The sequence below is a fragment of the Populus trichocarpa genome, chromosome 1 (assembly GCF_000002775.5).
Source record: "Populus trichocarpa isolate Nisqually-1 chromosome 1, P.trichocarpa_v4.1, whole genome shotgun sequence".
Taxonomy (NCBI): domain Eukaryota; kingdom Viridiplantae; phylum Streptophyta; class Magnoliopsida; order Malpighiales; family Salicaceae; genus Populus; species Populus trichocarpa.
In genome coordinates, this window is record NC_037285.2 from 36,689,249 (window position 1) to 36,714,268 (window position 25,020).

Below are 25,020 nucleotides of genomic sequence, written 5' to 3' on the forward strand. Positions count from 1 at the left end.
TTCAACGGCCACAAATTTGATCATCACCAACAGAATGCACGCAGCATCGATTGGGAACGCGGTGGAAATTTGGTTACACAAAAATTTAAAATTTTTTTATGTATTTTTATTATTTTAATATACTAATCTTAAAAATAATTTTTAAAAAATAAAAAATATTATTTTAATATATTTTAATACAAAAACTTATTTTAAAAAACAACCATATCTACGCTGCCAAACAGACCGGATATCTCTACTCTTTTACTACAAAACAACTTAAGACTTGCTTTGCTCCACTGGTCAACTAACACTACACTGAGCTTCACATAGCAAGACATATACAGTCATAGGAGCTAGCAGCAGTTGCAGTTAGCAAGAAAGCAAGAAATCATGGGTTTCTCCATGGGCTTGAACTTAGTGCTTCTCCTAGCCATGGTGGCCACCAACATCCTCTCCCTCTACCATCTTTCCTCCACTCTTCAATCTCCCAAGCCCCCAACTCAACAACCAGTCCCTGACCACCTCCTCCACCAACTCAACACCATACGCGCCACCATCAGCCATCTCACGCGCCACCAACCACCTTCCATTACCCCATCTCCCACCTCTACCAAACCCTCCATCCCTCAAGATCTCCTCCTTTATTCACACCTCTCACCTATAGCTTCTTCTTGCCATAACCACCCTGATCTTCTACACAAGTACATGGCCTACACTCCTTATTCTCTTTGCCCTCTTGACTCTGATCTTCTTGCTGAGTCTTTAATCCTCCATGGCTGCCACCCTCTCCCTCGCCGTCGATGCTTCTCCAAAACCCCACCAAAACCTCCGTCTTCTCTTCCTCGTAACCCTTTCCCTTCCTCGTTTCTTGACTCAAATGTAATCTGGAACAAGTATCCTTCTTGCAAGTCATTTTCTTGCCTAGCTAAGAAAAGCCCAGGTCTTGGCTTTGATCCAAACGCTGAGATCTCCAAGTTTATGACTTACAAGACTGAGTTGGATCTCCCAGTCCCACAGTTGCTACAAGTAGCAAAATCAGCCAATTCTGTTATTAGACTTGGTATTGATATTGGTGGTGCTACTGGTACTTTTGCAGCTAGAATGAAGCAGTACAATGTGACTGTTGTCACTACAACAATGAATTTCAATGTGCCCAATAATGAAGTGGTGGCATTGAGAGGCTTAGTGCCACTTCATGTGCCATTGCAGCAGAGGTTGCCGGTTTTTGATGGGGTGGTGGATCTGGTCAGATGTGCGCATGCAGTGAATAGGTGGATACCTTTGACAATGATGGAGTTTTTGTTTTACGATGTTGATAGAGTGTTGAGGGGCGGTGGGTATTTATGGTTTGATCACTTCTTTTGTAAACGAATGGATCTTGATAAGGTTTTTGGACCTTTGATTGGGAAATTGGGTTACAAGAAGGTGAAGTGGGCAGTTGGGAATAAAACTGATTCTAGTGGCTTGAAGAATGAGGAGGTTTACTTGACTGCACTTTTGCAAAAGCCTGTGTCAAAATGAGGATCAGATATATCTCTTGAGGTAACTTGCTTAATGCTTGTTCGTTAAAAATGCTTTCTTGAATGGTAGCTTTACTCTAGCTCCTTAATTTATTAGGATGTGTGAAAATCTAGATAGTTAGGAATATCTAAAAGAGGATGCAGCCTGATTGCATTGCACCTGAATAATGTAGCTGTGGTTTGAGCTGAAAATTGGAAGCTAAAAGGGATACCATTGTTGTAATATTTGTTTGAAATGAACTGGCCCATGGTGGAAGAATTGTTTGAGAATCCAGTTTCCAAAAATGAATTTGATCAATGAAGCCCTGAAATTCTTTTCTTCACCTACAGGATGTGTCTCGCTCTTAAAATTATCCCAGGGAAGAATTTGGCTTTTGCCTCCATCCCGATATTGTGTTCAATTTGTTAAGATTTGGTCCAGGGCATTACATCTTTCACAAATTGCTGCATGACTTCCATAGAAAAAGCTCATGATTAGGTGTTGATTAAGATCCTTAACGCTTTAGTCATGACAACCAACTAACAAGCAAATGTTTCACGAGGTGTTGATGAAGATCCTTTGCTCATTAGTCATGACAACCAACCGACTGGAAAATGTTTCACATAGAAAGCTTTTCTATACACCCAATGTTTTGCTCCCTTCTCATGCATCCTGTGGATCCCATATGAATGTGAAGAAGAGATCGTAGTGCACTGGATCTACTCAGTATTTTCCCCGTTGAATGTATGTAAAATGCTGCCATAAAATGAATTGTTTCTACCCTGTCGTTTTTTACCCTACTATTACAACCAACATTTGAACTTTTGGAGACAATTCTACTTCAAATTTTTATTTTCCATCTGCTATGCCTTTAGGGAATCACATCAAATTCTTGTGAATGTAGCTGCGTGTCCATCATGGAGAATCAAAGGCATGATTTGAATTCTAATATGATAACACTGTAACAATAAGCCTCCGTTCAATTCCATGTATTGAATTCAGTACTACATTCAAATGTGAGAGATTATGAAAACTATTTTCATCATCATTTCTATTCAAACCATGCTGCTCTTGGTGAAACATCCTTGATTTTCTCAAAAGAAAAAAAAAGCGAGATGATCAACACTAAACTCTTTGCAATGATGGTCGTAAGAGTTGAGTATGTTGATATCTACATTTCTCTCCTTGCTATGCGATACCTATTTCACAATAAAGTAATTATCTCCTAAAAATGCATTGCTCGTGTGATCAAAGAGTATATCATTGATTCCCTTAACCATAATTGATTTGGTTTTGGTCTTGAAGAGGCTTGCGCTTGGGGATGAGTTCATTTGAATTATGATGCATGACAAACGGACATACAGGAAGGAAAAGCATATCAGGAGTGTTATGAGTTCATTAGAATTGTGTGCATAAACGAAGGAAACCTTGTTTCATGCTCTTCAAGTCTGGTGTAAATGAAGGTCCAGATATTGAATCTAATTTAAGGCTGCTTGCAGAACATAAATTGCTTCATTCAATCATTTCTGTACAAACACATCACAGCTGTTTATGCTTTGTAGTTTTTTGACAACAGTATTATTTCATTAACCAGTTATTGATTCAAATTGATTGGAATTTTTTTAATTAATGTTCAGTGGTTGGAAGTCTTGACCATGTTGCCTGGATTTATGAATAAATGTTTTGCCTGTTCAGACTTCAGACTGTAAGTTGGGTCAATTTATGAAATTTATTCAGGTATCATTGTCAGATCTTGTCAGCTGATTGATCAGGGGACACAACAGACAACCCTTTTCAAGATTAGATCTCGTTTACATAGATGATGCTGTTCTTTGCCTTAGCAATGAAGCAAACATGGTTATTGGCACTAATATGGATAAAGAGCAAAGGGGTGCGGAAATGCTGTAAAATAATAGAATGGAAAATGGGCATACTGATTCAGGAGGGTTATTAGCAAATTGCGGTGAAGGTGGTGGATTTTCGTTTGTTTTTGGATTCGTTGTATGTTATATATATTCAGTTGAACTGTTCAGGAATGAATCAAGAGATCAAACATATCTTTTATGCTGGCAATCAAATCTATTATGGTAAATTTAATGAAAAAAGTTGGCTTTGTGCATGTGGTATCCAAATCTTAAGAAAAAGAGCTCGGAATCCATACAGGCTGAAAAGCTAGGTATGGAGCAATCAAAGGCAAGGCAAGAGGGTTCTGATTTCTGAGCTTGTCCCAAAAAAAGATCATGCGTGCAATAGATTGATGCTGGTATTCCACATCAACTTGATTAAAGTAAATCTGAGATGTATTTATATATCCTAAATCGTATCGCAGGTCAAAGCAAGATGTTAAACGAAGAACCTCAAGCAAAAGCAAGAATAGAAAGAAACAAAAAAAAAAATCAAGATATACAGCACAAAGAAATTTCAAGATTTATATGAACAAGGGGATCTGCTAATGACTCGACCGCAATAAATATCAACATGGAAAAGAAAAGAAAGAAGTGTGGACTTGAAAACTTAAATATCTATTAATTCTTACGGAAGGAAATCATATAGCTACTTGTTTCTGAGATGCTATCCAGTGATTAAGGAGGTTTGTCTCTTCTAAGTTTAAATTTTGAAATCAACATCCAGAAAATATACCATGTCGTTGAAAATCAGCTAGAAATGATTTAGGTCTAAGTTAACCTGATGATACTCTTTTTCGTTCTAGGGCAGAGGATCTTTGGCTTTTGGATCATTCAATCCTTGCCTCCTTCTTTGGAGCTTGAAGGCTCGGCTCCTGTGAATTCGTAGGATGTTAGATTCTTTCAAGCGGACTGTGCAGAGGAAATATGGGATTGGGATGTGATTTTGATGTTTGATAACGTTGTCTTTAAAACGTGTCAGTTAGTAATTGTTAAATGAAATGTTCTGTCCAGAAGGCCATTGAACAGAGGATAGAGCTTGGAAATGTCACGTGCTAGGCACATGATTTCACTTAACCAAATCATATAAAAACCTAACCTCGGTTAACAAGAGGATCCAATTTTACCCTTGATTTTGTTCAAAGATTGATTATGCTGAATAATTTTGTCGAGGACCTTTTTGCAATTTGACTAATAGCATAGGACCTCACATATTTTACTCAAAAAAACAATTGAATGCAAATCTAGCCATTAACCCCTCCAAGCATATTTGTTTTTACCATTTAAAATTGTTTTTAAAATTTTTTAATTTTTTAATTTTAAATTAATTTTTTTATTTTTAAATTATTTTGATGTGCTAATATTAAAAATAATTTTATATATTTTAAAAAAAAAACAATTTAATTTAATTGTATCTCGAGACTCGGGACTGATAATGCAAGAAAACGCATTTTGACCCCTCTTTTTCCAGTTAGCGACACGTACAGGAAATCAGCTTCAAATGGGGAGTGGACAGTGTAATCTTTAGACTAGTCATTTTATTGAAAAGCTCAACAAACTCAACTTTCATAGTATTTCGTATTATAGTAATAATTATTATTTTTTTAAAAATATTTTTTTACTAAAAAATATATCGAAAATAAATTTGTGTGATAGCCTTCCTCACTTGTACTGCTCATTTTCCATTCTAACAATCTTCACAACATTTTGTTTGCTGGCTCGTTATCCACATTAATGCCAGTTTGGGTGTGATAGAAGGCACGGACATGACCTTGTAATGTCCACTAATTTCAGAGAAATGTCCACTTCCATGAGATGAGGCAGATGTAATACTTAGTCAGAAAAGTAATAAAGAAGTGGATTGAGACAAACAAGAATCGACACAGCAAAAATAGTCCAGTCCACTTTCTACAATGCAAGTGGAACTCAAAACCAAGGGAGCCATATAATCATCGCCATGAAATTGGATTTGGGGTGGGTTTTGTGGTGTTGGTGGTGGGTGGAAGGGGTTGCAAAACATTAAAAGAGAAGATCATATCGGAAAATGGTGGAGACATGATTGCATAGCAAAAGCGCGATGAATCCCACTGACAAACCCTGAAGTTGCAAACCTCTTTTACAACTCTCATCTTTATCTTTAAGATTGTGTATACAACCACCACGATATATGTTTGCAAAACCTCTATGTCACCAGTTATGCAGAGCTAAATTCAAAACTTAAAATCTCTTAACAGAAACCCAGAAAAAAAAAGGCTTTCCTAACATCTTCAGATAAGACTATTAACGAAAAACCTGAAGTCTCAGTTGTATTTACAACTCAAGCAGAAGCATTCTTTCTCAGTAGGTGATGCAGGTTAAGCCCATTTATCTTAGCAGCAAGTATGAAGTCATTTTCCGTTAGTCCACCTGTGAAAGCATGGATCATGATTAGAACTCTATTTTGGCAACAAACAGGAACTTTTAAGAAAGAAGGCCTATGTGGGACCAACTTCAGCACAACTTCTGATGTTTCCCACAGCGAGATTCTTTATTGAACTTTACTAGATTCTACCATCAGAAGTTCAGAGTCCAGTGTGGTTTGCCTGCTTGGGAGAAATTCAGATGCATCTTTGGGTGCATGTCAATCAGAAATATGACACAAATGACAAATCACTTTAATAAATGAGTAGCTATTCTGCATAACCTTTTTCAGCTTTGCTCAGGCACCTAGTTTCAAGAGGAATTAAAAGCAGAAAATATAGCTCAACTCCTAGAAACTTGCAGAATTGTCCTTCCCCATTTGTACAAGCACTTCACTTCATAAGCACATAATACCCTCTCTCCCAATTCATATAACATCATCAGTTGAGAGATTGAGAAGGTAGAAATCTGGAAAAGCAAAATCTTCATATTTGTGCTCTATTTAATTTCATGGCATATGATGTTACTAAAACTGCAACAAGAAAGCAGCAGAGAAAGAGGTAGGGATAGAATATTTCATCTAGATCAAAGAGAGAAAGGAAAGTTCTGAGAACATGGCCTATGTGATGAGAGAGTAGAAAGCATTGGATTCATCTCTTGCATGTAAATACGTAACAGAATAAATATGAAAAAGAAGAAGTCATGTGATTGACAAAAAGTTCTCACCCACTGCATGAGTCCATATCTCAATTGTTATATTGTTCCATCCAACCAGATGAAGATCTGGATGATGACCTGCAATGAACATATATTGTTACTCGTATCTGTTAAAAAAAAACTAAAATTTTCATGTAAATATTAAACATTGGCATTTCATATATCAGTAACAGTGAAAGCCACCAGCAACAAGTACATACCTTCCGTTTCAGCAACGTTCCCAACAAGCTGGAACAGTTCCAGCCCTTTAGTAAAACTCTTTACTTTCCATGAACGATTCAGCTTTAGTGTACCATTTTCATTCACCAAATTCCACCCAGCAACCTAAGAAATACCACGTTGAACAACAGGTTGCATGAAGAACTAAAAAGCACAAATCAAATGGCAAACCTTCAACAGAAATTCAGTTGCACTTTCTTCAGTCATGGCTTGCAGATCCTTTGAGTTGCATGGCACACACTTCTTAGCAGCCAGATCTATCATGGCAAGCAAACTGTTTCAAAGAACAAGAATAACCCATATCCAAAATGCAAGCGGTTTGTGTAATAAAAAAAATGCCATTAGCACCAACAGCTTAGGGTTTCCAATAATAAAATTCACAAAAGCAATATATTGTTAACCACATGGTTCAAAGATTGCATGCTCTTGACAAAAGCATCCTACATGAGGATCTTACGAATAGCATGTATTGTGCTGCCAAATCAAGCACTACAAACATTTCTTATTCAAGAAGAGTATACAAGAAAATTTACTGAACTCCCATATTCCCTACACGCAACAAAGGCACCAGGGAAAAGAGCAATTCAAATCTCGAAGCATGATCCAGACAAAGCAATGGTGGACATAAGACTAATGACAAAAAAGTATTTATAGTTACTTCAAATATAAATGTTTGTTGAGAGAGAGAGAGAGAGAGATTATGGTATATACATACACACACAACCAATATACATTTTCTCTTTCTGTTTCATTTCTGGTTCTAATATTTGCTGAGGTTATATAGAAGGCCACTTTTCAGTCAATCTATATGGACTTCTTAACAAGATTCATCATTTTAATGTCTTTGACTCTTTGTCAAAGTTGACCTGGTATATAATGATTTGAGTAGAATGAAACAAATTTCTGTTGAGGCATTCATAGGACCAAATAGTTCAACCTCCCATATACAATGTAATAAATTAAATTAATAGATAATGAAGGGGGTGGGGGGGGGGGGGGGGGTTGAAGGTAGCTTGCAAGAGATTTGAGAATTTTGCATCCTTAGGTCGCAAGCTTGAGCAACGGAACTCCACCCTTAACTATAGGCTTGGTTGCAAGAGAATGATTTTAATTCATTTCTTTTTTCCTGTTTTGTGAGATAAGCAAGTAGGAAAAAAATCCAAGTCATAAAAAAAAGACAAAAATTAGCATAGGTTTGCATTTAACTCATGCAGTAAATTAGTCACAGTTCATCACGCACCTCTGCTAGCACAAAAAGTTCTAAATCTGTAAATCAGGTTCCTATTTGATGACTCTCCCACATGATTCCAACGTATCTTTTCCACTTGAGTACTGAAGCTGTACGCGAGAAATTTCTTCACACAATAAATTTATTTGAAAAAAAGGGTTGAGGAGAAACTATGTTTACTATTATATTTAAACCAAAGGAAAAATGACTAAACAAACCCTCTATCTACATTTATAGATTGCTCCCTAGTTCTAGAAATTATATTTTATATCCTCGGTTTAATTGGTTTACATTTTGCATATATTTTGTACTAAAATTTATGCCATTAATAATCCCTAACAAAAAAAGAAAAAAAGAATTAAGATTCTCACAAAAACTGCCACTGATGTAATGGACAAGAGAATTTACACCAATCCCAAGAAACAAGCTTTTCACATATTCACAACCCAATCAAGAAGCATCTCTTAAGGAACACCTTAAAGCATTAGACGTCACGCATTTTAGCTGAACACATGATTGATGTGAGGAGAACTTTCCAGTTTGAGCACAGAACAAAAGTGTTTAAAGGACAACTTGATGTAAACCGAAATCGGCAATAAATTTGTTACAAACAATTGTTGTTGGGCTTGAACAATGTCAAACAATAGCAGGAAGATGAGGTCGCTTCTCTCAGCAGTAGAGCTTCTAAAGGAATAAAAGATCATTGCAAAATTCCTCACAAAATCTAAATACTGTCCAATCAAAATCGTTCATTTCACTCATTATTCATGTCCATTTAAAGGTTTGCAGCAGAAACCCAAATAAAAAAAAAACCGACTACCATTAATTGTTACACATCGAAAGTAATTCAAGTCTGGCATAAACACAAACACTCATCAGATAACATAATCGATTAAGGCTATAACACCATCTGTCCTAAAACGGCTCAGGAACAATGAAGAGGGTAAAAATTAACAGCAAAGAAACAGTCGGGTCCTTCTTAGAAAGTCCAAAATCCAAGTAAGTAAGAGCAGAATGAAGAAAAAACAAAGAATCAAAGATGGATTACAGTACCGTCCATGGTGACCTCCGAACAGGATATGAGACAGAGTTGCTAATGGCACCTGAAAATGCATCGCCAGGAAGTTATTACTGAATGATAGAGAGAGATGGGGAGAAGAGAGGAAGCGTAACACACCTGAGGTTTAGAGGAAGAGAAGAGTGTAAAAGGTAAGAGCCGAGTCGCCATAATTTATTCGTATAGCGAAAGCAAGCCTAGACGTAGCTCTCTGTGTTTTACTTTTGCTATTGGAGGAGCTGTTTTTGTTATTGACAGACTGAAGCTAATTGAATGATATATTGCTGGAAATGAATTGAAAATAATAATAAAAAAAAAAATCAAATTGTAAAGAATAAAAATAAAAAAACAACCATCACATTTCAAATTCTTTTTATAATTTAGTTCTTCACTACTAAAAAAAATTTAGATGTAAAAAAACATTCATGTCTCTGAAATTATTTTTTTATATTATTATTAACTTTAAAAAATTTTAACCCAATTTTTTTAAATTATATTTTATTTAATAATAACATAAAAACAATACTCACTAATTTCAAATTAACCTAATAGCAATACATTTTATAAACTAAAACACATTTTTTAAAATAAAATATTCAAATAAAATCTTAGTAATTTGTACATGAATGAAGGAGAAAATATTGGTAAAAGTGATAAAAATGTATTAAAAATATTTGCATTGTGTCTTAGCCCCTCAAATGCATCAAACTAAATAATATAATTGATTAGTGATTTTTATTTTTATTTTTTTACCTTGGCACGAAGAGGTCTTCTTGGCAAAATTTATAAGGAGAAAGTGGTGTTGGTCACTTCATATTCTTGAATTTGACCAATCCCATGGAATTCTCCCATCCAAGCTATTAGCTGCTCGATTATTGAGATTTTTTTATTATTATTAATGTTGGTGTTCGGGTTAGTTTGTGTATATCTCAACTAATCTTACGAGCCCTGAAATTAACAATCATGTAAATCTCTAGTGACTATTATATTAACAATTATAGAATTTAAACTTTTACAGAGCTCTAATTAAGAAGAGAAGAAAGACAAGGAAATATAAAAAAATTGGAAAAAAACATTGAGATTGTGTTAATATTTTATTTGATTCATGATGTAAAGTATAATTTCTTTAAATAGAGTGAAAAAGTGAAAATATTGTCAAATCTTAAGAGATTTTTTTGTAATTATCTATTATATTTATATATAATATAGTTTATATATGAAATAATATAAGCATTTAAAATTTAGTGGAGTAAAGTAAATAAAAGAATATTTTTGTTTACAACTTTTTTTGTCATAAAAATACAGTCTTAGTTCATTTCGATTAAAATGGGTCTGTGAAACCAATGTCTTATGTTCAAATTCTACAAATTATGATTCTTTTCATTCTTTTTTTTTTTTTTTTGTAAAGAAAAAGATTTTAGTGAAAAGCTTCAGCATTAATCTCTCTTGTGGATTAAACAAAGGAGAAGATAGAAAAACAAGGTATTAATTAATCAAATATCTAACTGGTCACCATGGTACAATTACGAATAATTTAACCAAAATAATATGAATTAGACATAAGACAATTTTAAATAGAAAAAACTTTAACATTTCAATTTGTTTGAAAAGTGAAAAGGAGGTAATATTTATCTTTAAATATTAATTCATATTTTCCATAAATCTCAATAACCAATAATTAGAAATTTTCGTGGTAAGAAACTAAAAAATGGAATGCTGCAAAAAAAGTTATGAATTATTCATTTAATTAATTTTGAATAAGTTATATCTTGTAAGACTAATAAATAGAATTAAAGTTATAGTTAAAGCTATGAATAGAAAACCAAAATAACTTATTATATTATTATAGTGGGCATGAATGAGCTAAATAAACTATTTTTTTATTCATATATTTGTAAAACACTTTTCTACATTCAATTTTTTTTAAGGGGCTGTCCCTATTTTTTTTTTTTTAAAAAAAAAAGTTGTTTACTTATATAAAACCCAATGATCATTGTTATTATAACACCATTTTGACTCTTTTCTTTAAATGTTTTTCAAAAAAAAAAAAAACAAAGGAATTCAAAAAACAACATGTTTTGATGCATTTCGGTCATTCTCACGCTGATTTTGTAATTTTAACTACTTTTTTCTTGTTGATGTTCCTTTAGAAAAATAAAATTTTAAAAAATATATGTTTTTGACATATTCACGTTTATTTCGTATTTCTTGATTATTTTTTCTATCAATTGACGTTAATGTTGTTTTCTAAAAAAAACAAAAAATAAAAATAGAGAGCAAAATGGATAGTGGGCTAAAGTAAAAAAAAAACAGAGAAAGAGTGACCAAAACAAAATTGAGATACTTAAGGACCAAGTAATTGAGAGAAAATGACAAGAAAGCTAAACTATAAATAGAGAATAAGAAAAAACTAGAAAAACACTATTCATCATCTTCTTCCTTCACACTCTTCCAAAACCTTAAGCAAAACCCTAGCCACCATAGGAGGAAGCTACTAAAACAAAAATTGAGAGAAAGTGAGCTGAGATTTAGTGAAATAAACCCTAGAAGAATATTATTTATCTTCTCCCACTTTTTTTCTACAAAACAAAAAATCCATAGTCTCATCTTTATTTATCTAAAACCAAAACTTCTCTCTTTAATTTCCCTCATATATGAGCTCCATTTTTAACAAGACTATAAGCATTCTCTTACTCTCTGAACCCTCTACAAAACCCATCAATCAATTGAAGCCAAAAAACATTGTATTGTTGTAGATTAAGGAAAAAGAGAAAATAACCGCTTAAACTTTTCTCTTTAATTTCTCTCTCCTCCAACCTTCAAACAAGGCGAGACCGCTACCATTCTTCTCCCTTTGATGAGTATCATATAACCATTTAAGTTCCATAACCTAATGATCTTTGTGTGAGCATCTAGAGAGAGAAAAACAAAAATACTAGAGAGAAAACCCTGACCACCAAACCTTCAATGCCTCGGATCTCGCTCACTAGATAGTGGTGACCTATACTTCCACCATAAAAAGGTGGATCAAGGAGTGGTACACTTTGCGAGCCCTTTCTTGCATCAATCAAATGTTGGTGGAGTGTGCAATGACATGTCAACTATTACAACCCTTTTGAGCACATGTCAGACACACACCACCACTGTTTTGCCCTTTCCATCACTATTCTACTAGCTTTTGGTCCATCTTATCCACCCTTAAAAGGTCTATTTCAAACCCTAAACATTTTTTGAATAATTATTTTGATTTATTATTGATTTTGAGTTATTTTGTGATGAAATTGTTAGGTTTAAACAAACTTCAAGATTGAATTTGTTTGTGTGTTTTCATCATGATATGTTTTATAAAAGAATGTGTATTGAAAATGTATTTATTGTTTTTTCAAGTTTTTTTTGTTTTTATGCTTCTAGGTTGAATCCCTTAAAGTTTGCATTTTGCTCATGTTTAATATTTTTTGTCATTTCTTTTTATTATTTATACATGAGCTTGTTTTCATACAAAAGAATAATATTCACACTCGTGCATATATTTATATCAGGTTTTATAATTTGTTTATAAAACCTATTAAGGTTTCAATCCATATTAAAAAGCTGACATTCCAATGCTTGTACAAATTTCTCATATGATTCTCAATCATATTTGTTTATTTTTCAAGAAATAATTTTTCAATTGTCAATATGTTATTCACCTATGATACTTAAAATAAATAAGCTTATAACAAGTCATTATTTTGGATGTTGATTGGGAGTAATGCTTACATCTTGTAATTTTATCTTTAATAGTCAAAATTTTCTTTTGAAATACACAAGTAAACACATCCATCAACAATTCCTAATGTAAATGAACCCTTAGAGGTCATTACTCTTAGGTATCGATTGAAGGTAACAAGGTGATTCATTTAGGTATTTTGTTAATATTTTTTCTTTGAATAAGTTATCCACTTGATGTGGTTATGTATACATAAGTCTTATTAATCGATGTGCATAACCACTGATTTAAAGCAATACCCTAAAATTGAATTACAAATGTGATTGTTAAACTTAGCAAAACACCTTAAGGCAAATGAATCCATGGAGGTCATTATCTAAACAAGTCTAAAAATAGACCTTCATGTCATTGAATCCCACTTCCAAGTAGATGAACCCATAAAAGTCAATGCTTTGATATTCAGGATTGGGGTGTAAAAATATTATTCAATAAAATTATAAGTAAACCTTGGTATTATAGGATAAATTAAATTTAACAAGTCATTATTCATGGGCCACAATTACATAAGAAAAGCCTTTAGTGATAATTTTTCCTAGGACTTGGGTTGGGTTCAATAAGTATAAGTCTGTCCAATTATTCATTGACATCTCCTGATAGGCTATTACTAGTCATAAGTCTTGATCAATAGTAGTTGGTTTTAGATATGTCAATTCACCAAGTGATTGGGGAATAACAATAATGACAAAGTTCCGTAAAGGATAAGCTCGAACATCCATCTAGGGTTTAAGTCATTGCAATGGACCTATTATCATCCATATAGATAGACCACTGATACTAAGCACAACAAACCATTTGGAATAAAAGACAAGTAACACTACAAGTTACCTTAGGTAAAATGCTTTAGGGTGATAGTGTCTTTCATTTAGCATAATCAATCCCTTAGAAATTTAAAAACAATTAGGGTTTCTCAGTGGTCATAATATTAGGTGGCGACTCTCTTTCAACAGAAAACATTTAACCCCTCTAAACAATAAAAAAACCCTTTCCCTTACATTAAAGACAATAAGTCACCATTATGTCAGGCGTAACAACTATGGTGGTTAAAAAATTGAGGTAAAGTCTTTTCTCTAGAAGCCTATTTTACCTAAAAACACCTATATTTTTTAGGCAAGGTGAGGTTCAAAACCACCACCATTAAACTCTTCTTGTCAAATAGAACTCGTTGATACTAAGATTAATCTTTTTCATGGTTAAAATCAATATTAACCTTGATTTTCTCTCTTATCCTAGAATTTGATGATTCACTCTCTCTTCCCTTACACCAAGGAACTTAAAAATAATTTTTTTGGATCTAAATGGAGATTTGAAAAACTATAAGGACTGTTAAAGTTGAAAATGAAAATAGGAGGACAAAAATGAACGTTTTCTTAGATTTTTTGGCCGTGAGGTTTCTATGTGTTTTACAATTTGATCCTCTTTCATTGAATTTTTCTTACCTAAAGATTTTTGATAATTTGGTCATAAAATTGGACATAAAAGGCTGAAATTGAAAAAAAATTAAAGATAAAATTGAAGATTTTTATAAGGGTATTGTTCACTTCTATAGTGAATTCCCTAAGCGCTTTAATATATTTGACAATACATTTTTAATTTTATTAAATTCACAAAAAAAAATTGATTTCTTATTGCTTTTATTAAAAAATATATTACAGTTTTTATAAAAACAATTGCTTTGACTTTTCTAATACGATAATATTTTGCCTTTATCATTTCAAAAATCACACTTTTCATGTCCTTACTTTATTTTATTTTATTTTCTTTCCTTTATTTCTCTTCCTTAAATTGGTTGAAAACCATCCATCTGTAGTATTAGGCAAGCCATTTGTTTGACAATGTAGTGAAGGTTAATAATGTCATCAATAATTTGGCAGAGACTTTTAATAACTGGGTAGGGAAATATAGAAGTTTCTCGACTGTGTTGTTACTATAAAAAAATTAGGTTAGAGTTAATAGCTAGATTTTATAATAATTTTATCCATATTACTAGTTAGGAAACAAAGACAACTCCATATGTAAGAAAGGTGCTTAATTAGTGTGTTGAGAAGGTAAGAGACATGAGAATGATTTCAGCTAGTGCAAATGAATATCAAGTATATGAGGGCCAAACTAAATTATGTATTGATTTAAAGCAAGGACATTGCTCATATAGTAAGTGGATCATGACTGGAATCCCATATCAATATGTTATGACTTGTATGCATTATAAGAGAGTTGAGTTGGAAGATGTATGTAGTTGCTATTAGATTATATAAATAATTAAAAAAAAAACATACACTGGGATGTTGCATCCATTACTAAAGGTTGATTTAAAGCTTAAAGGAGTCATAATTGCTTTACATCCAAAAGTAAAGAAGAGTGTGTGTAGACCAGGTTAAAAAAATCAAGACGGAGAATACCAACTTGGCATAATAAGGAAAAGGGCATCCACACTTAGGTGCAATATCTGCAAACAATATAGACATAATTTTAGGACATGCTTAAGAGATAGTGTTGACTAAATTGCAAGTGGCAGTATTCAAGGTTGAAATAAAAAAATTAATTAAAAAGAATTTAAACTTGTCAAGCTTGCGAACCAAGTTAACCAGCTAAACTTGTGAATAGGTCAATGGACTTTATAAAGTTTAATAATATAAATTTTCCCTGAAACTTTTTTTTAATTATATAAGAAAAAAATAAATGATAAAAAAGTCAAGTTTAATTAAGAAAAAATCACCTCACCAAACTCGTAAACCAGGGCAACTCAGGTTACAACCAGCTAAACTTGTGAATAGGTCAATGGACTTTATAAAGTTTAATAATATAAATTTTCCTTGAAACTTTTTTTTAACTATATAAGAAAAAATTAGATGATAAAAAAGTCAAGTTTAATTAAAAAAAAATCACATCACCAAACTCGTAAACCAGGGCAACTCAGGTTACTTTAGCAAACCCGCAAACCATGCTAACTTTATATAAAGGTAAAATAAAAAGAAACAAATTATAAAGTCAAATTCTCAACCATCCCAATATTAAAAGACAAAATCGACAAAAAAATTTTGAAAAAAAATCATAACAAAAATTCAAAAAAAAAAAAACAAAACATTGTGGATTACTATTGTCATTCGCATTGTAATGTGTATGGATGACCAGTGGTTTTTTCACACTTTTTATTTTTTGTTATTTTATAAAGTTTAATAACATGAATTTTCTATAAAAATATTTTTTTAACTATATATAAAAAAATAAACTATAAAAGGTCTAGTTCAATTATAAAAAAGAAAAAAAAAGACAACTCATCACATTCGTAAACCGAGGCAACCTAGGTTACTTTGACAAACCCGTAAACCACACTAATCTCATATAAAATCAAAATATAAAGAAGTAAATTATGAATCTAAACTCTCAACAATCTCAATTTTAAAAGATGAAATTAACAAAAATATATTTGAAAAAAATCATAACAAAAATTAAAATATATATATGTGTGGGGGGGGATTACTATTGTAATCCACAGTGCAATGGGTGTTGGGTGAACAGTGATTTCCTCACATCACTTAATTTTGTTACTTTATAAAGTTTAATAAATTATTTTTCTTTAAAACTATTTTTTTAAGGATATGAGAAAAAAATAAACTATAAAAAAGTCAAGTTCAATTAAAAAAAAACTTCACCAAACCCATAAACTAGGGCAACCTGAATTATTTAGACAAACTCGCAAACCACGCCAAACATATAGAAAGACAAAATAAAAAAGAAAAAATTACAAAGCTAAATTCTTAACAATCTCAATATTAAAAAATAAAATTGATAAAAATAATTTTTAAAAAAAAATAAAACAGAAAAACAAGAAATGGAAAAAAATATCATACAAAAATAAAAATAAAAACTAATATAAAAGAAACACTGTATCAATCCATGATTTATCTCCGATGCTTCCTCATATACTCTAGCTTTTTTAAAAAAACTAAAATTTTAATTATTTTAATATTAAAAATTAAAATAAATAAAAATAATTTTTTAAAAAAATATAACAAGAAAAAAAAATTCATGTGATCAAACAAAAATAATATAAAAACTAATATAAAAAAAATTATATCAATTCATAAATTTAGATAAAAACTAGAATACTTTCTCCACGTGATTTACCTTTTCTTTTAATTTTAATTAGGCCATAATGAGGCCATACTTAGTGTCTCTCTCACCAGTCACCACTGCCTGCTTTCCTACTACTTTCTCTCACGAACGAACTGGGAGATCGGTTTCCCTTCGAAATTTTGCCAAACCACAACATGGTCAGTAACTTTTCTCTCTCTTTCTTTCTGAGCTATTACTTTCTTTAACACACATGCAATAATAGAGAAAAATTAGGGTTTCATTTACTATATTAATTTATTGTTAAAGATACACACATTTATGCTTGGCTATACATGGGTTGTGCTTAGTTTTTGCTGTTTTGAATCATTGATTCTGCATATGATCATTTCTTTATATTTGGTTTTGCCTATTGAAGCCTAATTGTGATTTAGAGTTTTGACTTTATAGAGATTTTTTTGGCTTGCATTGCTGCTAAAAAGTGGAACACCCCGTTAGGGTTTTGGAACTTCTGGCATGGCATAGCATTGAATTACAAACTGAATTGGTGCATTTTGGGATCTGAGTTGTTTTGAGAATTTTCTTCTTAAAGTGCAATGTTGATTGTAGGAGCTGTGCCCTTGCGTAAAAAATATCCTTCTACTGGATTTTGAAGGGAAGCGTGTGGCTTCCAAGTATTTTTGTGATGACTGGCCAACTAATGGTGCCAAAGAAGCTTTTGAGAAAGCTGTGTTTAACAAGACTCAAAAGACTAATGCACGCTCGGAAGGTTAGCCATTTGTCTCCTGCTTAAACTACTCTTAAGGACTTTCTTTTTGCGTGTTTGTAAGCGTTTAGTTCATGCCTGGGATTATTTTCATTATGTATGAGTTCACCTTCTGTGCTGCTTGTGTGGGGTTGGCTATCGCCCATGGCATTTCATATTCTTGCTGGTTAGATCAATGAGAGAGTAATATACTGTGCTCTTCCTGGTTTTTAATTTCACTGGTGCAATAAAAGTTTAAAAAAAAAGGTAACATGTAATTTTCTGTTGGCACTCATGGAGCATGGTTGAGGTTTCTTCTTCCAGGGGCAATACGTTCACATGTTTTGCAAAGTTCAGTTGTTTGTGGTTTACTGAATCTGTGGCATTGAGTTTCATGACCCTTTTAGTGACAGTGGTGGGGGCAACACATTGAAATGTTTTGCAAAGTTCAGTTTTTTTGCAGATTACAGAATCTTGTTTGTGAACAACATCTCCTCACTGCCATATTAATGAATTATGGTTATCACTACTGGTTGGCTCTGCTCAATTTTCGGTTATCACAGCTTCTGTATTAATATCTTGTGACCTTGTCTACAGTTGAGGTAACAATGCTTGAGAACAACATTGTTGTTTACAAGTTTGTTCAAGATCTACACTTTTTTGTTACTGGAGGTGAAGAAGAAAATGAGGTCATCTTAGCCACAGTCCTTCAAGGGTTCTTTGATGCAGTTGGCCTTCTCCTTAGGTTTTTGCAATGCCACTTCTTACCTTGTTCTTCCATACATTTTTATGCTGTCAGTACATATTGCCACCCTTTCTGTTATTTAATTTCATATCCATTTTAATCATTCTTTGTTTCAGAGGCAATGTAGAGAAAAGAGAGGCACTTGAGTATCTAGATCTCATCCTGCTGTGCATTGATGAAATTGTTGATGGCGGGTATGCAATGTGCTCTTCTTATGCAAATGAGTTGCTTATTTTTTTTCCTTTAGCTGATATGTAGTTTGTTTCTTCTTTTCTGTCATTATTTAAACATGTCCTTTAACCTGCTGAACTCCTGAAAGGGAAACGTTGGATCCATGGATAATCTACTTGCCATAGTAAATTTGTGGAAATAATGTTAAAAAGAATTGGATCATTAATGATAGCCAAAGCTTCACTTTAGTTCTAAAGTTACCTCAGTTACATCCAGAAATGTTCTCAAACAATTTTGCTACGTATTTTTTACTCATTTACTTCAGAGGCTATCTCTTATCACCCAGAAATAACTCTTGACACGTCCTGATGCAGTATTATTTTGGAAACCGATGCAAATGTCATTGTGGGGAAGGTTGCAAGTCATAGTACAGTTGCTGAAGGATTGTCTGAGCAGGTATTGCTATTCCAGCGGACTTCCTTTCTTCCAACCTTGAATTTAGAAAAATATAGAGTTGTTGGACAAATTGGTAATCGTTGCTACAGTATGTACTATAAACTTCTGCTTTCTTTGCAGACATTCTCACAAGCACTGGCAACTGCACGGGAACATCTAGCAAGGTCCCTTCTTAAGTGATAATTGCACCAGGAAAAAGGTGAGGAAAATAGAGGGTTCTTCTGTGTATATATTCACTTGCTTTGTAAGCACCAATTTCTCAAGATAGTCCCTCCTTGATGTAATCAACTCAATGGGCGTCCATAAGCTCGTCTGACTTGATCATATTTTGGTTTGTGTTGCTCAGACCTCTGTTTGGTCGAAACTATTCAAAGAAAGTATAATTTAGGCAAAGAGGAGCTTTTAAATTATTCAGTCTTCGAATGAATGAATGTCACCTCTGCTCCGTTGTTGCAGCAAGTGATGCTTAACAGCAACGAGTGTTTTAACTGTTTCTCACTTCACATCACAGTCTATCCCGGTGTCTATATCTGTATAAATAAATAGCTTAGTTCTGAGTTTGATTGGGGGGGTAATATGACCAACCTTCTAAACTCGAAGGACCAAGTGGTAATCTGCCAGCTTGTGTTTAATTTAAGTCCATTCTCAAGTTATACCAAGCAGCCGTGCTTGCTATCCAAAGCAGTTTCGTTTGTTTCACTGTGCATGACTTGAAGTTGCTTCTTCATGTCTCGCATGGTCGAACTGCAGGTTAACTAATGTCAGATTCTGCAATGTAAGATAACCAGTATTCTTTAGCATCCTCGCGGGCTAGAGGACTTTTGCATGTCTTTTTATAAAATAATCTGTGCCCATCATGCAGCAATTTGTCTCCTATTTACAAGCTTGCTCAGCTGGAACGACACCCAGACTACAAGGATTTAGCAATGAAGCTTCGAAACTGCATGTCGTTGCAATTGCAGTCGGTCGTTGCTAAGAATTTCGAAAAAGCTCCATTGAAGCCATGAGCATTAGGCTTTTCAGAGGAACACACAACTGCATGAAAAGGTGGTGATCCAAATTTTACCACAGCGACTACCTATATATAAATGAAGTCCAGCCCCAACTGTACTCCATAATAGAATCATAGAAATATATTCAATAAGATCATTTTTACCCAGTAACAATGGTGATAAAAGTGGTAATGTCTTAATTAAAAAAAACCTTCAGAAGATATATATCCGATCCAAGGAATTAACATAAGATCTCTTTGAGCAGGAAGCATTGGTTGGTGCGTTTTTCTTCCATGACTTCGCTCAAATCTAATTTACTTTCTGTCTGCAACTGAATTACATAAACATATGCATTTACTTAACTTTTTTCCTAACAAAAAAGTGAAGTCACCGATGACTTGCCTTGAATTAGCATAATGTCTTCATTGGATGAGAACATAATCCACATCATCTGAGAAAATATCTCCAGAAGTTGGTGGCAAGTTATTGCGACGCACAGTTTTACGAACTTGGGCATGAGTCTCTGCCTCGTGCTGGAACATCTTTACTAATTCTTGCAGCTCCAACTTTTTTACTTGAACCTGCTCTTCGGTGACTGGCTTCTTCAGTCCAAGGTAAAGTAACCCAACAGCAATCAGCACCAATCCTACGAAGAGGAGGATGCCAGTAAATAGAGCAAATGCATATGGTGTACCAGATGCTCCAGGCATCCCATCAACATTGATCCCAAATAACCCAGTGATGATAGAAAGCACAAGACCACAGCCTCCAAAAACAGCCAAATTATGGGTTACACGAAGGCTTCTATCCTGCATAAGAGGAGAAAAGAAACAAAAAACGAGGGATTTCTCAAATCAATCCAGGAAGAAATGAAGATATGATCATATCCCCCACAAACACATGCACACACCCTCCAAAACAAACCTGCAACCATGCCCGAACAGTGCTTTGCATAACATCTTGAATAGTAAACAAACGACCTCGAACAGCTTCTTGCTCCTCTATCATTTGTCTTGTACTCTTTCTTATTTCCTCCAGCAACATTCTTGCTGCATTTCCCCTCAAATGATGTAGAAGCTCGAAAACAATCTCCTCTCTTGCGTGGAGTGACCATTTCACTCTGATAACCTGCAAATGAATAGCCCCTGGTTTTGGTACTAAATGGAACAAACATGCATTCCCTTGGGAAGTGAGAAGTAAGAAAATATGCCAACTCCAAAACAATGGGATTTTGCTGGCAGATACTTTTATGGACCACCAGGTCTTAAAAGCGCCATCTGGATTTTATAACTGCCATGTCTAGACCAAGGAAGTTTCAATGTCTAAATATCATCAGATCAAGATTTGCTCGTCAGAGCAGTGAGCATGACAGCTGTCAGATACTCATGGAATGGCAGAACAAGCACAAATGTACAATGTATATATACAAGCGATGAGACAGAAATCAGAATGTATATGCATAAAAGAGTTTCAACAATTGGAACTACCTGTCTTGACAACCTTCTGATTTCTTGGTTCAAGATAATACTGAAGAGACTCATATCTTCATAGTTTCTCCTGTTCATAGCAATTTATGTAACAAAACTTATATATGATATAGTAACAAATCCAAGTTTGGAAAAGTGCACATGTCTTTTCAACCTGTTCACAAACTTCAGCTCAATCTCATCTGCTTCCCCGAATATAGATTTTCGAAACAGCCTAAAAAATTAAGAGATGAAAACAAAAACTTGAAGTTAGAAAAAGAAAAGGATACATAATATATGCTAATATCCATTCATCTTCTCAGAATAAGTTATTTTCCTAAAGACAGTGCAGGACAAGACACGGGTGAGTTGGTACAGAGAAGTGATTTGAAGACAGTTGTTTTGTAAAAGAAAGTAGGAACAGAAAGGAACACATGACATGATACAGTTTTGCTGAAGTGCTAACGGTAAATACTTGTTCTTTTAATCATGCATTTTCATTTTTCATCTGAAAAACAAGAGGGAATTAGTTTTGCTATCAGCAAAAAAGAGGCCAGGTTCTCAGATATATTGCATGGATGCCATTGGCCTGCAGATGGTGCATTTGTCGTCCAAAAGAAGGGAAAAAATCGAATGGAAAAAAGCATGATTTCAAATTAAATTAAGCCATGAATATGTAACATAGTTTAGTTTCAGTGGTTTCCATTACCTATCATCCCACCTAGACATCCGACTAGCTAGTTGTGCAATGACCTCATGCACTGTCTTTGGACCATTACAGCCTCCAAGAAAAAGAAGTTCCTGACCAAATCAGGGCACCAAAGGGATGAATCAATAATCAAGTGACTTGAATACTTAATTAACAACACTTGTTTCAGTACTCTAGTCCACTTGAAAACTCCGAGTCATGAATAAACCTGAACTTCAGTGATACCCAAAACATTCACTCTTGACACATGCCCCTTTATGTGCAGTGCAGTTATAAGAAAGTTTTGTGCATGCCAGGAGCGCAGTACAACAGGAATGTCATCCTCATCAACAAATGGATCGCCGGCGGATTGTCCCAAGAGCTCAAACAGCAGACCTCCAGCAACCCTTACTGGGACCTAGATAGGAACACAAATCATGACAATTAATAATAATCAAGTAGAATGTCATGGGAGAAAAACTAGGAACCTATTAAAACCATTTTTTTTTTTTTACAAATTTTAATCAACTTGATATAAATATAATGAAATACAAATTCATGTAGTCTGTCATGTACAGACATCTCTTGGATCCAACAATTTTCACTTTCTTCCCTTAAGCCAAGGACCCATTCTTCAACTTTACATGGATATACAAAATACGTGAGATATGATAGGCTATAATTTACACTGCACAGACACATAATTCATTCCAGGTTACAATTTACAAAACAAGAAAACAACACAACACTGAACTTATCCAAGGATGAATCTCAGCAACTTTAACATAAGATGGATTATATGCCTAGGTGGGCACAAATACTACATTTTCCCTAGGACATAGGCTGTAAGTTCAACGTCTTCCCCTTCCTACATTTGCATGATTGCATCTATTCAACTAAAGGGAAAACTCCCAGTTCTTATCTTGTTAAAGTGGTTTCTTCCTCAACCTCTGCGAATTGTAGAGTGTGTAGGCACTTGGCATAGACCATTGCTACCTGGGCATTCTATTTAAGGATTCAGATTTTAATTTAAAATATCTATCAACTAGCCCTTTTATATGAACTCCTTTCCTAATAACTGCCATACATTTTCTCTCAGAAAAAACCACAAACAACAGTACAGAGGAGTTGAACCTGGAACCTCCAAGTTTTTATCCAGCAGTTGCTCTATATACACAGGTTCACAAAGTTATGGTGATAGTGACTGTAACATGCTCAAACAAGATAGCCTTATATTCATGCTAGAAATTATATCATCAACATAAAAATTTAGAGAAATTAAAATAAGAGGAAAACATTACACTAAAGAAACAATGGGTTACTTGAGAGAGAGGAGAATGAGGAATGTGAAGGTTCATTTTTCTCATAGCTTTTATACAATAATTCAAAGAAGGTAATATCACAGTCACAGTCACGGTCACATATGATGAACGTTTCAAATAGGCCAGTCACCAACAGTTTTCCACTACACAAACAATCCAGGCCCCCTTTTTTCATGCCACATAAATTGACCTTGGCTGAAGAAGCACAAAAGGGAGTTCAAGTATTTTAAGCACCACCCATCCATGTTAAGGAATAGCTATAACTTGAAATACAAAAGAAACTATCCACTACCTCATAAAGAAGGTGCTTCATCCGCTCACTGATGAGTCGACTTTCATCTCTCAAAGCTAAACTGATGGCAGGATGTAACCACTTAGCATTGTTGAGCCATGCCTGGACAGAGGTGTGACTTGCGGCGACATGACACCACCAAGTAGGGCCGGCTGGACGCTCCCAATAGGGAGCTGCTAAATCTGCAACAGTAGGACCGAGTTCATCATCCGGCAACCCTACTTGCTGCGTTGGCCAGTCACCGTCAATTTGCACAGTTTGGACAAGCTGAGAAATCCTAGCCCAGCCAATGGGTATCCAACGGCCATCCTCATGCCTGTCCTGTCTTGATGGGAGGATCTTCTTCTGAGCATCAGAAGAAGGGGCATTGCGATTAACAGACGACGATTCGAATAAATTGCAACTCTCCTGTCTCTCAGGCATTCCGCCATCCTTTGATAACTCACTATTAACTGTGTGTCTGGTGCTAAACATGTTGGAGGAAGAAGGAGTTGTGGTTGAGGGAGTGGATTTGGGAGTACGCCTCGGAGAGAATTCAAAGGCACAAATAAGTCCATCTGTCCAAACATCACTCCCAGGCATAACATCTCTTCCGCCGTTACCATAAACCTTGCTCTTGTTTTCTGATTTCATGATTTCATGCACCGAAGAGGGACTCTCAATCATCATGCTGCCCTGTTCCATCTCTTCTTCCTTTCTTTTCTTTTCCGACTCGTCTGTGCATATTCAGATTTCAACTGAAAAATGACATTCACCTGAAGCATCACAGAGAGGAGATGTTTAGGGTAAGGGTGAGGGACAGGGTGAGAATAAACAGCGACAAAGAGCTTGGAAGGGGGGGAGCCTGCTTGCTTTTGCCGTCCGTTTCCCATCTATTCCTTTTGCCCAAAGAATAGGGTTCTTAAATTAAAGTTAAAATCACTGTGATCGCAGACACTCCCGCAGTTAAATTGCGTTTTTGTCCTCCGTTGAGAAAATTTGATGGCCTATTGACCATCAAAAGAGCAGAGCACATGCATCATCCAGTCTTTTTCTTCTTCTTTTTTTTTTTTTTGACAGTAGAAGACGTTTTCGAGATCCAATTCCCATTCATAAAGGTATTATTATTATTATTATTATTAATAAAATAGTTTTTTATTATAATAAATTCGATTACAGTGATTTTATAAATAAATTAAATTCATACATGTTCATGGAATGTTGGAATGTAATTGGTATAGTTTTCAAACCTGTACTGGCTTGGTACATCTATACGAAATTTGGTGGCTAAACTAGTTCATATAGGTAAAAGATAGA

General features: G+C 34.2%; 4 protein-coding genes across 8 annotated transcripts; 2 read left to right on the forward strand and 2 right to left on the reverse strand.

The window, feature by feature from the left end:
• The first annotated feature begins 241 nt into the window (after positions 1–241).
• Positions 242–3,601, forward strand: LOC18095294 (probable methyltransferase At1g29790). 5 transcript variants are annotated; one of them, XM_024593481.2, is made up of 2 exons: positions 242–1,524; positions 3,120–3,601. In XM_024593481.2, exon 1 carries the CDS (start codon positions 373–375, stop codon positions 1,501–1,503), a length of 1,131 nt encoding a protein of 376 aa, XP_024449249.2. In that variant the 5' UTR covers positions 242–372; the 3' UTR covers positions 1,504–1,524; positions 3,120–3,601. The 5 variants fall into 5 exon arrangements, with proteins under 5 accessions (XP_024449249.2, XP_024449264.2, XP_006369890.3 ...); XM_024593496.2 differs by having other exon boundaries at positions 3,233–3,601; XM_006369828.3 differs by lacking the exon at positions 3,120–3,601 and adding an exon at positions 2,788–3,112.
• Positions 3,602–5,489: 1,888 nt separating this feature from the next.
• On the reverse strand, positions 5,490–9,261 carry LOC18095293 (pterin-4-alpha-carbinolamine dehydratase 2, mitochondrial). The gene is made up of 7 exons (XM_006369827.3): positions 9,128–9,261; positions 9,004–9,053; positions 7,963–8,060; positions 6,894–6,979; positions 6,704–6,827; positions 6,513–6,581; positions 5,490–5,792 (listed from the first exon to the last, which is right to left on the reverse strand). Exons 1-7 carry the CDS (start codon positions 9,176–9,178, stop codon positions 5,704–5,706), a joined length of 567 nt encoding a protein of 188 aa, XP_006369889.1. The 5' UTR covers positions 9,179–9,261; the 3' UTR covers positions 5,490–5,703.
• Positions 9,262–16,894: 7,633 nt separating this feature from the next.
• LOC18095292 (coatomer subunit zeta-1) lies at positions 16,895–19,374 on the forward strand. The gene is made up of 6 exons (XM_006369826.3): positions 16,895–17,047; positions 17,457–17,616; positions 18,190–18,337; positions 18,454–18,531; positions 18,883–18,964; positions 19,085–19,374. The coding sequence occupies exons 1-6, from the start codon at positions 17,045–17,047 to the stop codon at positions 19,142–19,144; spliced, it is 531 nt and encodes a 176-aa protein (XP_006369888.1). The 5' UTR covers positions 16,895–17,044; the 3' UTR covers positions 19,145–19,374.
• Positions 19,375–20,130: 756 nt separating this feature from the next.
• Positions 20,131–24,679, reverse strand: LOC18095291 (uncharacterized). Its single transcript, XM_024587733.2, has 7 exons — positions 23,725–24,679; positions 22,340–22,528; positions 22,132–22,223; positions 21,598–21,657; positions 21,444–21,513; positions 20,881–21,084; positions 20,131–20,765 (listed from the first exon to the last, which is right to left on the reverse strand). Exons 1-7 carry the CDS (start codon positions 24,406–24,408, stop codon positions 20,379–20,381), a joined length of 1,686 nt encoding a protein of 561 aa, XP_024443501.1. The 5' UTR covers positions 24,409–24,679; the 3' UTR covers positions 20,131–20,378.
• Positions 24,680–25,020: the final 341 nt, after the last annotated feature.

Excerpts from the sequence above, each read along its gene's own strand:
- LOC18095294 (XM_024593481.2), top strand. The coding sequence starts at position 373 with ATGGGTTTCTCCATGGGCTTGAACTTAGTGCTTCTCCTAGCCATGGTG.
- LOC18095293 (XM_006369827.3), bottom strand. The coding sequence starts at position 9,178 with ATGGCGACTCGGCTCTTACCTTTTACACTCTTCTCTTCCTCTAAACCT. Across the intron at positions 9,054-9,127 it reads TCTCTTCCTCTAAACCTCAG|GTGCCATTAGCAACTCTGTC; the intron begins GTGTGTTACGCT and ends ATGCATTTTCAG. Across the intron at positions 6,828-6,893 it reads CAACTGAATTTCTGTTGAAG|GTTGCTGGGTGGAATTTGGT; the intron begins GTTTGCCATTTG and ends GGTATTTCTTAG.
- LOC18095292 (XM_006369826.3), top strand. Across the intron at positions 18,338-18,453 it reads GCAGTTGGCCTTCTCCTTAG|AGGCAATGTAGAGAAAAGAG; the intron begins GTTTTTGCAATG and ends TCTTTGTTTCAG. Across the intron at positions 18,532-18,882 it reads GATGAAATTGTTGATGGCGG|TATTATTTTGGAAACCGATG; the intron begins GTATGCAATGTG and ends GTCCTGATGCAG.
- LOC18095291 (XM_024587733.2), bottom strand. The coding sequence starts at position 24,408 with ATGGAACAGGGCAGCATGATGATTGAGAGTCCCTCTTCGGTGCATGAA. Across the intron at positions 21,514-21,597 it reads GAGCTGAAGTTTGTGAACAG|GAGAAACTATGAAGATATGA; the intron begins GTTGAAAAGACA and ends TGCTATGAACAG. Across the intron at positions 20,766-20,880 it reads CTGTTCGGGCATGGTTGCAG|GATAGAAGCCTTCGTGTAAC; the intron begins GTTTGTTTTGGA and ends CCTCTTATGCAG.